General features: G+C 34.8%; 1 protein-coding gene across 2 annotated transcripts in view; it reads right to left on the bottom strand.

Annotated features, from left to right (window-relative positions):
- The window catches only part of LOC138331208 (nucleoredoxin-like), a 39,734-nt gene that overhangs the window by 13,277 nt on the left and 11,117 nt on the right, over positions 1-15,340 (bottom strand). For both annotated transcript variants that reach the window (XM_069278691.1, XM_069278692.1), the window contains exon 2: positions 1,292-1,546. In XM_069278691.1, coding sequence (XP_069134792.1) covers positions 1,292-1,546 — 255 coding nt within the window. The remainder of the gene's footprint in view (positions 1-1,291; positions 1,547-15,340) is intronic.

The following is a 15,340-nucleotide window of genomic DNA, read 5'->3' as shown; positions in this document are numbered from 1 at the left end:
CCCCCAAACACTAAATTCATGTAAGTACTAAATGCCATGATTCTTGATTGGTATGATATATAACCCAGATTCGTTGAGGAGGATGGAGAAAGAAAAGATTCCACAATTATCTTGATACTGCAGTGTAGGGTAAGAGTTACAAATCACACATTACCAGGGCGGTAACACTCACTCCCCACGTCACATTCTGTCAGTCTATACCGATGATATATATATAAAAGTCTTTACGACAGCGGCAGGCTGACAGTGAGGGAGGTCTGGAGACTAACAAATATATATTTCTGTTCACATGTCAGTTGGAATAGAAATAAAGTTTTAGAAAGCTAAAAAAAAACTTTCAGAAAGCTGTTTTTTGTTATGAAAGCTCTCTAAGAAATGGTAGTGTTTATTTAAGTCGGTCTATATACAAAACTGTACTAATGTAAAAAGCAAGACAGTTGTCCTTATAGTCAGGCGTCCTTTATAGACAGGTATCCTTTATAGACAGGTATCCTTTAAAGACAGATGTTCTTAATAGACAGGTGTCTTCAATAGATAGCTATCCTTTAGAGACAGATATCCTTTATAGACAGATGTTCTTAATAGACAGGTTCCATCACAGACAGTGTCCCTCTTTATATACAGGTCTCTCTTTATAGACATGTGTCCCTTATAGACAGGTGTCCTTTATAGACAGGTGTCATATATCGACAGATGTCATTTATAGACATAGGTGTCCCTTATTATAAAGTGTCATTTATAGACAGGTGTCCTTTATAGACAGGTGTCATGTATAGACAGGTGTCCTTCATAGACAAGTGTTCTTTATTATCAAGTGTCATTTATAGACAGGTGTCATTTATAAACATCGGTGTTCCTTACAGACAGGTGTCCTTTATAGACATGTGCCTCTTATAGACAAGTGTCCTTTATAGACATGTGCCTCTTATAGACAAGTGTCCTTATATACATATGTCCTTTATAGACAAATGTCCCTTATGGACAGGTGTCCTGTATAGACAGGTGTCCTTCATAGATAGGTGTCCTTTATAGAAAAGTGTCCTTTAAAGACAAGTGTCCTTTATAAACAGCTGTCCTGTATAGACAAGGGTACATTAAAGACAAATGACCTTTTACACAGGTGTCTTTTATAGACAGTTTATCATATTTAAACTGCCAGCTGAAAACATGAATCTCCATATTGCTAGCCAATTATCAAACAGGTATTACTTGGTGAGCTTAAAACAAGACTTTACATCTATAGCTCACTAAAATGAACTTTAAGAACACTCCTAAATAAGCTGAAACTCACCCAGTGAGCTGAGAAGTAAATCCCCACAAATTTTCCTTTGAGCTGTTCTAGGGCATCACATTCTTCTTTACGATTGTTTATTAATTTTCCACTGATAACTTCCGTGAATTTCTTCTTCCGCCAAGGAAACTCGCGGCCTTCAGGATCTTCTGTTAGCCGCATATATCCATCAGTGGTAATTTTTTTGCCTGTTTCTCCGTCAAGAAGCACAAGTTTTGGAATTCCCTGCACTCGGAATTTCTTTGCCAACTTACTCTGTGAACAGAAAAAAAAGTTCCATGAACCGAAAAAATCTATGCTGCATTGGAGTTGTGATAGAAATATAAAGGTTTTGATACTGCATGTATTCATGTGCTAATATTTTTACAATATGTGTCTTAGGATGCCTGGGTGTCATATACAATTTTGACCTCATAAAATATTCACCCGGGTGAATATTTCATGGGGATGAAAATTTCATATGACACCTGTCCTGAGTTTTAGATTATAATATAGAAATCATTCATAGGTTCAAAACATTTTGCTGAATCAAAGTCATGACCATCTTCCAGCATAAACTTTGTTGACATTTCATTAACATTATATGGAAAAATATTATTTGAAGGTCAGATGTGTGAAGCAAAATTTTAGTTCAAATGATGTTCAAGCTATATATGTTTAAATATTCAGAATCAAGTTCAATCAATATAGATAAAACAAAAATCAAAGGTGATCAAAGATGTTTTAAAACAATAGAACGTTCAGATAATCTCATATATTGTATTGTAGAGGACAGTAAATCTTCTATGAGGAGAAATCATGAATAATTGATAATCTAATGCATCAGAGTCTATGTGCAGATCTCTGTTCTATTGGAATATCATACCACATTGTATATTGATGTAGATAACATGTCTTTGTTCTGTATACCAAATGTAAGTGCTGTAGCATTGCTCTTGATAATTGTATGCTGCACTCTGTAAACCTGCATTTAAATACCGTATTTGACCCAATAAACATCCACATCCCTATAAGTGCCCTGCTTCATTTTCATGGACCTCAAATTAAATGCAGACTGAAAATTTTATTTCTTTTGCAAATTGGTTTGTGGCTTAATCATTTTATGCAATAATATTATGACAGACTAATCCAAATTTAGTTCTATTCAGGGCCCCCCTTATTTTTTCCAATTTTTTAAGCACCATTGGCGCTTTATTAGGTCGAATATGGTAGAACTGTGAACCAACTTACTTAAGTGTAAGACTAAATTTCAGGTACTTTGTGAATTAAAATTTGCCGCTGCACAAATGTTTCAAGGATAGCCAGGTACAGTAGAATAATTAAAGTGAATAGTCGGGCAAAGAAAACCAGTCTAAATGCGTTCATTGGCCTTCCAAAAGTTATACGACGGTCAAGTTCTGCTTAGTTTCCCAGTTCTGACCATTAAAGTAAAGAAAAGTTGAAAGCATTGAAAGCGAGGCTGCGTGGAAATGTAACCACGGACATAGTGAGCCAGGAGGACGTTTTAGAATTTCCATACTTTAAATTAATTTCTTCGTACGCAAACAGATTTTGACGAGAGATTTTATTTTTCCATTTCATAAGAAATTATACTGGATACATTCACACCATTTTTACCGACTTTAGCCATCCTTGCCCGACTGTTCACTTCAAAGTCTAAATTACAAAATTGAATCGCCTCAAATTAGTTGTTAGGTTTGAAAACATCAACTTAAGTCACCATGAAAATATGTTGGTTTACATACATTACACTTTCCTCCAACTCAAAACAATAAAATTTATTTGGTATTGATTTTTTAATTCTACTTACTGTATTCGACCCAACAAAAATTGAAAATTTAAACAGGAGGCCCAGAGGGCCTGTATCACACTTATATGGAAATAGTAGCAACATTTTTGGCCTTGCGTCTAAGGCCCCGGAGAGGGGGGGGAGGGGGGCAGGGGGGGGGAGGGGGGGGGGAAGGGGGAGTCCAGCCCTATCATTTTTACAATTTTGAATCCCAACCCTATAAGGATACTACCATTGCATTATGAGTACTATCCCATGCTTAGTTTCATAGAAGTGATTTACATGGAAATAGCCAAATTGACCCCTTTTGACCCCACCCCTCAGGCCCCCTGGAGGTCAGCCACATCATTTTAATGTACAATTTTGAATTCCCAACCTATAAGGATGCTACCTTTGCATTATGACAGTTATCCCATGCTTAGTTTCAGAGAAGAAGTCGTTTATATGGAAATAGCCAAATTGACCCATTTTGACCCTGCCCCTCAGGCCCCCAGTGGGTCAGCCCCATCATTTATACAATTTTGAATCCCCACCCTATATAAGGATGCTACCATTGCATTATGAGAGCTATCCCATGCTTAGTTTCAGAGAAGAAGTCGTTTATATTGAAATAGCCAAATTGGCCTCTTTTGACCCTGCCCCTCAGGCTCCCAGGGGGTCAGCCACATCATTTTTACAATTTTGAATCCCAACCCTATAAGGATGCTACCATTGCATTATGAGTGCTATCCCATGCTTAGTTTCATAGAAGTGATTTACATGGGAATAGCCAAATTGACCCCTTTTGACCCCACCCCTCAGGCCCCCTAGAGGTCAGCCACATCATTTTAAGTCAATTTTGAATCCCCACCCTATAAGGATGCTACCATTGCATAATGAGAGCTATCCCATGCTTAGTTTCAGAGAAGAAGTCGTTTATATTGAAATAGCCAAAATGGCCTCTTTTGACCCTGCCCCTCAGGCTTCCAGGGGGTCAGCCACATCATTTATACAATTTTGAATCCCCACCCTATAAGGATGCTACCATTGCATTATGAGAGCTATCCTATGCTTAGTTTCAGAAAAAGTCGTTTATATGGAAATAGCCAAATTGACCCCTTTTGGCCCAAACCCTCAAGCCCCTGGGGGGTCAGCCCCATCATTTGTACAATTTTCTGTCAGTAACCCATAAGGATGCAACCAGTCAAATGTTGTTGAATTCCGACCAGCGGTTATGGAGAAGAAGTCGATTGTTGACGGACGGACGACGGATAAAGGACACCGGACGCCACGGTATGGCATAAGCTCATCTTTTTCCTTCGGACCAGGTGAGCTAACAAATAACAAGTCTGATGCTTTATAGAACCAAATCTGGATTTAGCCTTTTAGAACATTTTTGCAAAAGGTAAGCCATAAATCAATTTTGCAAAATTTACCAATAAAGACGCCTACACAGTTTTCCTATTTTTGATCTGTATTTAATATCTGAGGTAATTATAAGTCACTAATTATCACGTTTATAAAAAATAACAAGGGGAATATTTTACCAGAAATTTGGTTAAATTTTAGGCAAAATATTGATCAAATAATGAAATAAATAATAGTAAATTTTGAATTTAAATAAATGAAATTTCAATGAAATTTTACCCTTTTTTTTTCTCTCAGATTAGATTTTTAAGTTACATTTTGATTATTATTACTGTAACAGGTCTGAAACTATTTTTTTAAATTAGTACTTATGTTGTTATGAAAATTAAGTACATTGCTTCATTATCAATAATTGTGAAACATGTTAAATTAATTTAATTATAATCCTTTTTTTTTAAGAATTTGTTCAATGCACTGAAAAACTTACAAAACCAGCTTAGAAGATAAATAAGCAGAAGACAACAAGTGTTGTTTTGTTATATTTTAATTGTTGGGCAAACATGTAAATGTCGATAAAATGACGCCGCGCAAAATCTCCCACTTAGGACAATGCTTTGGTGGGAGATCTCCAACTTTGACATCTCTGGAGGGTGGCAACCCTGTAAGTGAAATTCAGGCCTCAAAAGGGGGACAAGGCGCTTATAAGGATTGGGGCGCTTATTAGGTCGAATATGGTATAGAGTTTCAGAGTAGCTAGATAATATCTTTATATTACATTTATATTTAATTATTCAACAGAAAAATTGCAAACATGATATTTTTGCCAGTTGTGCCATAATAACACATTCAAAGTTGTTGCTCCGTTAATATTTCAATAAATCGACTACATCACACATATCACGCAGCATGTACATTTGTGTCCTTGTAAGTCAACCAGAAGAAATCATTACCATAAATTGATGCATTATTAATATTTTCTGGAATATGATCAGGTATGGCTGTTGGGAGACAGACTAGTAACCCTTTCACCACTGTAGGCCATAATGGACCCATCCAGATCAGTGGATGGTAGAGTCTACTAAAGTTATATAGGGGTGAAAGAGTTAAAAGGATTGGCCATCAAATGTCTTTTGTGTTACTCAATAAGCTTTTATTTTGATTCGTCGCATGATGCACTGAAGTGTATTAAGCACAATGCAAAGCCCGTAGTAATAATTTGGGATTAACGATCTAAAAGATAATTAATGTTTGCATAATAATTATACAGACAATATTGAAAACATCAATAAAGTAATATAATAGTACAATTTTTATTACGTAATTCAGATTCTGTGAATTTAGTTAATGGCCTATACATTTTGGACTTCTGAGAATCTTATTTAATCAATATGTTAACAAGAGGCCCAAGGGCCTTAACGGTCATCTGACTACCTTGGCAATGATAATCATATAGGAAATTAATTAGATATAGTGTCATGGTAGCCATCTTCGATTTGGGATCGACCAGAGATGTACGGTAACAACACATTTTTGTCGGGACCATGTCAGGATCATTTCATGCAAGTTTCAGCCAAATCACACCGGTAGAACTTGAGAAGTTCAAAATGTGTTTTCACGATGGAGGCTGCAGTGGCCATCTTGGATTTTGGATCAACCCAAAAAATAACAACACAATGTCGGGACCATGTCAGGATCATTTCATGCAAGTTTCAGCCAAATCGCACTGGTAGAACTTGAGAAGAAGTTCAAAATGTGTTTTCACGATGGAGGCTGCAGTGGACATCTTGGATTTTGGATCAACCCAAAAAATAACAACACAATGTCGGGTTCATGTCAGGATCATTTCATGCAAGTTTCAGCCAAATCGCACTGGTAGAACTTGAGAAGAAATTCAAAATGTGTTTTCAAGATGACGGCCATCTTGGATTTCAGATTGAATCGTAAAATAAAAACACTTTGTCAGGACCATGTCACGATCATTTCATGCAAGTTTCAGCCAAATCGCAACGGTAGAACTTAAGAAGAAGTTCAAAATGTGTTTTAAAGGTGGCGGCTGTGGCGGCCATCTTAGATTTTGGATCGACCCGAAAAATAACAGCACTTTGTCAGATGACCTAAAAATAGTGCCCTAAAATTTCTTTCTCAATCTATCTGTATATATAGTGAAAAGGACCAATTATGGGCCTTAATAATCATCGGACAACCTTGGCATCAGTTGAATAGGAAAAGAACGAATATGTTTTTCAAGATACTGAATTTGGCATCCATCTAGGATTTTGGACAAAGAGGGCAATCTGTTTTTGGTGTATAAAAATAACAGTCCTTCCTTTACATTCATACAAATTTTCAGTCCCACCTGTCATAACATTCCCTTGTATAATCCAGACTCGTAAAAAGTTTTATTCCAGGGAAATTGTATAGTATTTTCCTTCTTAGATTTAAAGTAATTAAAACATGTATTAAATCCGGAAACCTGTCTATTCTGGCAATTTTTGTGATCTGATGGCATCAATTTTTGACAAGTTACACTGTCTTTCATTTAGGAATGTGGCATTGACTTATTGGAGGAGAAAGCGTCCTTGTGGATGAACCAATTGTTTATAGACCTAAGTTTATCTGGATCACAACAGACACATCTTAACACATGGCAAGGCAAGGCAACTTAGAACTCTGAGCAGTTATGGGTTACGAGAACTTTTAATTCTTGATGTTTTCCTTTCACATTAGTACTTGAACATCATAATTCGCGGCTCTGTAAAACTTGCCAAACGTCTGTCAGGATTTGGGTCCATGTGTTAACGTCGTAGACAGCTGTTTTCTGTGCTTATAAACAAAGATCACTTACATTTATAACAGGAAAAAAAATATCAGCACTGTTCATTTTAAGACTTGCTGACAAAGTTAACATTTTGCAAGTTGGCAGACTTGATGAGAGATTTCTGTGATGGCTGGTCATCAGTTTGCATTCACTTGGTGTAAGTGATGAAGTGAGCGAGTTTTATCAATCAACAACGTTAATGTCTTTTAACATGATATCTACAAATCCTATTATAGATCTTGGTTAAGCTTCCAGAAATACATTCTTTAATATGATAAGATTAAAAATCATTTACTTGCTAAAAATTTAAAATATTGAGTCAACATTTAAATATAGCTTTAAAACGATAGATTAAAACTGATATATGCTTGTTAAAAGTATAAAAATATCGAGACTATGTTCAGAGTGTAATGGACCATCTGGTAATGCTACAACTAAATCATATACACCCCTGAAATTCCATAATGAACTGTTCCAGTTATAGTTTTAGAAGAGTTCAAATGTGCCTTCAGGGGTCATAGAGTTATTGATATTAATATGTGATTTTCTTGTTTCCAAATTATGATACAAACTTCGGATTTGAAATTAAAAGAAAAAGAGTTATATAATTAATTTCTTCTTCATTTGAACTTTTTTAAAACAAATCTTTTTAAAGTACTGTCTTCTTGCAAGTAGTACTTAATTGACTTAGTCCATTTCGGTACAATTTTTCACATCAGGACACAGCAATACTTATCACCGTAGAGCAGACTGGTCCATTTCTCAGATCTCAGAATGCAAAAGTGCCATCCAATTTGCTCAGATTTTAAAGGAGCAGATTGGTCCAATGCTCTGATATCAAAAGAGCAGACTGGTCCATTGCTAAGATATCAAAAGAGTAGACTGGTCCTGATTGCTCATATCTCAAAAGAGCAGACCGGTTCATTCCGAAGATGTTGGAAGAGCAGACCAGTCCATTGCTCAGATCTCAAAAGAGCAGACCAGACCATTGCTCAGATTCAAAAAAGCAGACTGGTCCATTGCTCAGATATCAAAAGAGCAGACCTGTAGTCTATTGCTCAAAGAACAGACCGGTTCGTTATTCATGCAGATCTTGGAAAAGCAGACTAGTCCATTACTCAGATTCAAGTTCCAGGTTTAACTAGTTCACCCTCTGAAAATCCATAATGAACTGATCCAGCCTTATAATTAGAATAGTTCAAACATGTCTTCAGGGGTAATGAGTTAATGAAAGTATAGAAGGAAGTTGCTGCAGGACAAAGGATAAACATATTCGTATGTAAAATGGTCTTTGTGTTAATATTTAAACAAGAAATATAAAACTGGATTAAAAGTGTTTGTAAATATTTAAGCTTTAAAAACAACAAAAGGATATAAAATTTTGTATCACAAAGGGTGATAAAAATTTGCTTTTGAATTACAGTTTCAAGGCATTTGTTTGATATTTCTGAGTTTCATATTTATGAATGGGTCGTAAAGCCTCTTAATGTGACAATGTTTGCTTCATGCACAAGACCGGAAGCTTACTGAACATTATTGCATCAATTGTATCAATATAAAGCTTTGGCAATTGCGTCATATACATTGAAGTAGAAAGATCTGAGCGTAAAATGAATATCATTTCAATAGCTGTTCATTGAGTGCTGCATTTTATATAGCCACTTGAACTCAGCGTGCTAGGGTTTTACTAGACATTAAAAGAAACCAACATAAAGATGGTATTTAAGAGCTGAGGTCTTGTAAAATTTTATCTGTGGAAAATTTTCTTTAAAACGACCTTGATAATTCAAAAAGCTTTTCAAACGTGATAAAATGTGAGAACAATTCATTGCACAAGTTGTCTACATGTTTGAAATATAATTTCGACTTTAAACATGAATTTCGGATTGGCAATTGAATTAGTCAATATCTAGATATTTGAATGCTACGCGGTAAATCAATTTTATTTTTCGGCTGATATTTCATGATTTTTCTAGAGATCATCTTTTGAAAAACAAAAATTTAATTGAAAAAATAGTTCAATACTTAAGTGAAAACGATGCTTTTATTTGGAGATAAAACTTTTGAAAATTCAATTTACTTGCAAAATTCGTGAAATAAAGTTTGTTTTTAGCTAATAAGCAATCTAAAATCAAAGAATTTTTAAATTTATTAGTAAACTCCAAATTATTTACAGATACTTAATCTTTATAGAAAGAGAGAAGATGTCCTACAAGTAACGTTGCTAGTTCATCAGGTTTTTGATTTACCGTATTCAACCTAATAAGCGCCAAGGGAGCTTTAGAATTTGACAAAATGAAGCGATGCTCAGAGGTTATAGAACCAAAGTTGGATTAGCCTTTCATAAAATCATTGTACAAAGCAAACCATGCATAAATTTACAAAATTATCAATTAAAGATGTTCCATTGCTGAAAGTGCAAAAATGATACCCATCATTTGAGCAATAATTAGGTGTTTAATCGTGTATATGTATGTCTAATTAACACAAAAAGTAACTCTAAATAATTAATTTTGCTTTCAATGCATGCGCAATCAGTACTGCATTCCATATAGGACAAAGTGCCACGAAATTTTTACAGGATGCAATTAATTATTTTTGATATTTTTATCATTGAATTAAATTACAAGCTCAAACTTTTCAATGGTGGTAATGGTGTAAAGTGAGTAACTTTTGTAACTGAAGAAAAATACTACATCGTCTGCTCCTGTTTTTGATAGAGAAAAAATTGCGTTTGTCAGTGGTGGAGCATCTTTAAAGAAACCATTGGTTTTCATACTTTCAGTCTGCATTTAATCTGATGTTAGTGAAAATGAGGACTCCAGGGAGGGGTGTTTATAGGGAAGGGGCTGTTTATTGGGTCCAATACAGTAAATTAGTTTTGAGAAATTAAGGTCAGCTATCCTTCATTACCAAAACCTTTTATGCATAGTTCTAGAATGACCATTTCTTATACAAAATTGTACCAGGTCTCTCTAATGATGGTGTAAATCATATATTACCGTAATCATGCTGAAAAACTTGTAGATATATAGTGTTTTAATTCACAACGTGTGTCAGTTAAATTAAAATAAACTTAGTACTCCTTACCGAGTAACATATGTGTCTATTTCTAGATCTACAAATTTATCTTACCAAGGTAAAAAATACCAGAATTTAATATTTAACATCAGTGTTTATTACTCTTCCACTTCATCAAAGAATTTATTTTCATGTCAATTTTTAATTAAATCTAATTTCAGTACATGTTAGGAATTTCAGAGAAGATGAAACATTTATAGAACCGATGCTATCATAGCACTACAGCTGAATTTCATTATGAGTCACTGAAAATTACGTTAAGGTGAAATAAATGTTCTCTGCCAAAGGATAGTTTAAACCATGAAATAAATATTTTGACAGCTTATGTTGGAGGCCTATCAGGACAAAAAATTAATTCTGTAGCTATTCCTGAGCTGTTTAAAGAACTTTGCAAGTCTAGGATAGCTTAATAGGTTTGGTTTAATGTTAAAAGCTTTTAAAACGCAAAATAACAGAAATTTTTTCTTGTTGAGTAAAAGAAAATTAGATTTATGTCGAAATTAACATGAAATAAAATGAAAATATGTATATTTTTTCTTACATATTCTATAATTATATACATGTTTTAAACTTTCTTATCTTTCTTATTATTTGTTAAAGATGCTCCACCACTGACAAATAGTATTTTTTCACTATCAAAAACAGGAGCAAACGATTTAGTATTTTTCTTCAGTTACAAAAGTTACTTACTTTACACCATTACTTCCATTGAAAAGTTTGAGCTTTCAATTTTACTTCAATATAAAAATATTACAAATAATTAATTGCATCCCGAAAAAATTCTGTGGCACTATATATTCTATATGGAATACAGTGCCGATTGCATATGCACCGAAAGCAAAATAAATTATTTTAAATTATTATTTATGTTAATTAGCCATATATATATACAATTAAAGGGACAATTCAGTGAGGCTAATTCGTTACATAACCACGAAGCAAAATATGACATAAATGTATTGTTCTACAATCCTTATGAAACATTTGACAAGAAATAGTGACAAATTCCACAACATTGTAAAATATTTTAATTAATATCATTGAAATTCCAAATCGTTGATCAACACGATTAAGCAGGTACAACATGTACGTTGTACCCTTGCCTGAGTCAAAGTCATGCACGTTAAATAAAAGCAATACATAACCACTGAGGAGTTGATGAAATTAGTTTTAGACCAGAATATGCATTTAATAATGTTAACACAACTGAAGGAGCTTTTTGAGAAGTTCTAGACAAAAAATTCTTTACAACACAGGCAAGGGTCAGGGTTCAGCATACAAGGCTATGTGTAATGGCGATTGTTGACTACAGTGGGCTTTTCTGACAAATCAAAGTTAAACCAACTAATCCAATTTGCATTAGAACTGGTTTGTATCCGAAATATGTGCAAGTTTTAATGTACTCTTAGATCGAATTGTCTCTTTAAACACCAATTATTATTAAAATGATGGGTATCATTTATGCCTTATCGGCGGTGGAGCATCTTTAAATAAAATTTCAACTGATTCAATCAAACAATAGTTTCAATTATACACGTAATTCTAAAATAAATAAACATGTAACGCATTCACCCCTGAAGTTACATTGATCTCTCCTGATTCAAAGGGTAGAACAGTTCATTAAGAATTTTCAGGGTTGAATGTGTTAAACAAACAGACAATTTGGTGATAATTATTGTAGTACGATAATTGAATAGAACTAATATTTTCATAGAATTTCCTGTCTAAATGCTACTAGCATAAAATGGCCCGGGTGCCATATCAAATTTGTATCCCCGTTAAAAAAGTATCAGGATACTTTTTAAGGGGTGCAAATTTGATATGACACTGGCACACAATCAGCAGCTGCTGAAACAGATTTTTTTAAATATTCCTCTGATGATGTGTTTTAAAAATATCTTAGTAAATTTACAGCGGGAAAGTAAAAATCAATTTACCAACTTTATAAATGCATCGTGAACATGCAAATGGCATTATCTTGAAACATCAATGTCAGAAACCAGAACATTTAGTAATGCTGATATTGAATTCAGTTTTTGTTTAATTATGGTTTAATTGTGTTTGTTCATGCATAACTTGCCATAAATCAATATCTTTTGCTTTTAGTATTGTTATATTCACCACATGAAGTTACGTAAATGTGATTTCTTGATAAAAAAATTGTAGACTTTTTAAATCTGTGCGCCATGGAGAGTTTATTAATTGTTACAGATATGCATGCTAACTATTCAAAGCTGAACATGGAAAATCGGTAAAAATATATCTGTTCAGGATTAACTGAATTCCAGATAATAGCAGTCTTGCCACAAAGTTACTCAGTGCAATTTCCGATCCCAGACTATAGAATCTGCAGACAGCTCTTAGTGTAGATCAAACCAGCTTTGTGGTCGACAACTCTGATTCAGTGGCTCTGTGGTATTAATATTTTCATGAAATCCAAATATTTCTGAATATCGGTGAATGGTAGTAATACATTCAACATATTTTACCACTAGCCGTCCACCTCTAGGCCACAGTGGTCAAGATATCCAGCATTATACCACTTAAAGTCCTCCACCTCTAGGACTCTGACAGTGGTCAAGCTTATAATGTTATGATCTATATAATTAAACTTTATTTATTTTACATCGATTGAGAAACAAGTTATACAACTTATATAAATCACTCTCAATGGCCTGGATGTAAACGTGCGAGGGGTCTTAGTGTGGGAGGAAACCGAAGTGCTCGGAGAAAACCACGTGATCGGGTAGGTGACCCCTGACCTTTCATGTCCAGGTGAAAGCCGAGCGGCTTAACCACTACACCACCCGATCACCCACATGATCTATCTAATCCAACAGCTGTAAACATTCTTGCAGTATTTCAGTACAGCACAATCAAGATATAGCCACAATATATTCTGTATCATGATAAAATCATTTTCCCAAAAATATTGATTTTATAAGAAAATCTTGTTAGTCAGGACCGACTTTACATTTATTTTGCTGCTTACAATGTTTACAAGTACAAGATTTAAATGTATCAATTTTACATATACCAATATACCAAAATAAAATTAATTCTGATATCATTGCTTTTACCAAGTTACTTCCCCTTTTCAGTTACACTTCAAGAAGATTAGATGCAGTACTGATTTAATTTCAATAGAATTAATTTGGCTATATAAACATTATATATAAGTTACCAGAGGTGGAGGGCTTTCGGTAGTAATCATGATATCTTAACCACTGATGGCCTGAATCACTGACTGTCATGTAGGAGTTTTAATTTATATCTGTAATACAAATATTTAAATATCTGGTTATGATTTAGACCCCAATAACGTTGCTCATGCCCTGTTGCTCATGCCTTCCATTGGCCAGCAAATGCAAGTTGCTCATGCCTTCCATTGACCAGCAAGTTGCTCATGCCCTCCATTGGCCAGCAAGTTGCTCATGCCCTCCATTGGCCAGCAAGTTGCTCATGCCTTCCATTGGCCAGCAAGTTGCTCATGCCCTCCAGTGAGATTTTATCTAAAGTCAATATTTACTAATTATTCACAATGTAGTCACCTATGTTTATATATATATATATTCTTATTAGTACACAGAACCTGTTTAAGATACATGGGTAATTAACAACAGGCAATTACTACCCCCTAACTCCCCCCCCCCCCCTCCACCCCCATCCATCCCCTTGTCATAGGATCCAGTTGATCTCCACATGATCTTCTCATTAATCACACGGCCCCCAGCCTCCCCCTCCCTCTCAGTCTGCTAACAGCTCTGTAGAGGTTAAGGGTCAGGCATCCCAATCCTGCCCTATCTCTGGGATAGTAATTGGTGCTAATGATGGACAATTACCTGCCAATCATCAGTAGAAACTAGATCTACGCAGTGGAGATAGGGGTCTAATAGGCCATAACCAGGGTGTCAGGTGAACCCTCCAAATCAACAGGAGTACCTTTAAAAAATATTTAAATGAGGACCTAATGTCCCCACCCCCTTTCCCACCTTTCATCCCCACCCGCCCCACCCCCACCAACACCCCCAGATCTAGATCTACACAGAGATATATAGGAGTGGATTAATGGACTGTAATCAGAAGAAACCTCCAAATATTTACCAACAAAGAAGGCAGGTTACTTTTGAAACAGTATGTAAACAAGGACCCAGTGCCATTCCCAGGTTTTGTACCAAATTCATTGTAAGAGTTAAGCTTTTTTAACTTGCATGACATTGAAAATTAAATATTTATTGTTATTTTAGCATTTTTTAATGTTAGTCACCTTAAATTAAGGTCAAGGTCATTCATTTGATCTCGATATCCCTAATTTATGCATGACTGATCATGATATTGAAACATATAATTGATAATAATGCTAAATGAGATTCAAATAAAGATATTCTGTCTTTGCATATGTGATTGAATCAATGAATACTATCCGCAAGGGCAGATAACTCTTAAATACTCAAAGAGTGATTATTACCAAATCAAAATAAGTCTGATATTCACCTAATCAGATAATTATTACAAAGTATTAGTCAATTTAAGATTTGAGGTTTCTTCTCTGAATGACCAAATGGCAGTCCCATAAAAACCAAATGGTTGCCATGGAAACATTGGTCTCACTCACTCTCAGTGAAGCTCTTCATACTGAAGTTACGAAAGTGTATACTGTGCATGAAGTGATCATGAATGCATGATCTTGTGAAGTGTTGGTAGGACATCGTGTGTACAATTAGGACCAAGCAAAAATACAACAATTTGCAGCAATTTCAGCCTTGACTGGTTGTTTATGGTAAGCAGAAATTGATTTTTGTTTGTTTACTCTTAACATCACACAACAAGCAAAATGTGTCTTACCATAACATCTTTGACATATTTTCTTTTCTCAATAATGAATATTTACATATGCATGACCATTAGGTTCGAGTAAATACTTCTCATTTTCTGGTAGACCTACCCAAGAGAAGATTTGATCAGGATCTCAACTCAATTACAAATTTTGGCAGGATCCTAGCTGGATTTGACG

The sequence above is a fragment of the Argopecten irradians genome, chromosome 9 (genome assembly GCF_041381155.1).
Source record: "Argopecten irradians isolate NY chromosome 9, Ai_NY, whole genome shotgun sequence".
NCBI classification, from domain to species: Eukaryota; Metazoa; Mollusca; class Bivalvia; order Pectinida; family Pectinidae; genus Argopecten; species Argopecten irradians.
This window is presented reverse-complemented; position numbering and strand designations above follow the sequence as displayed.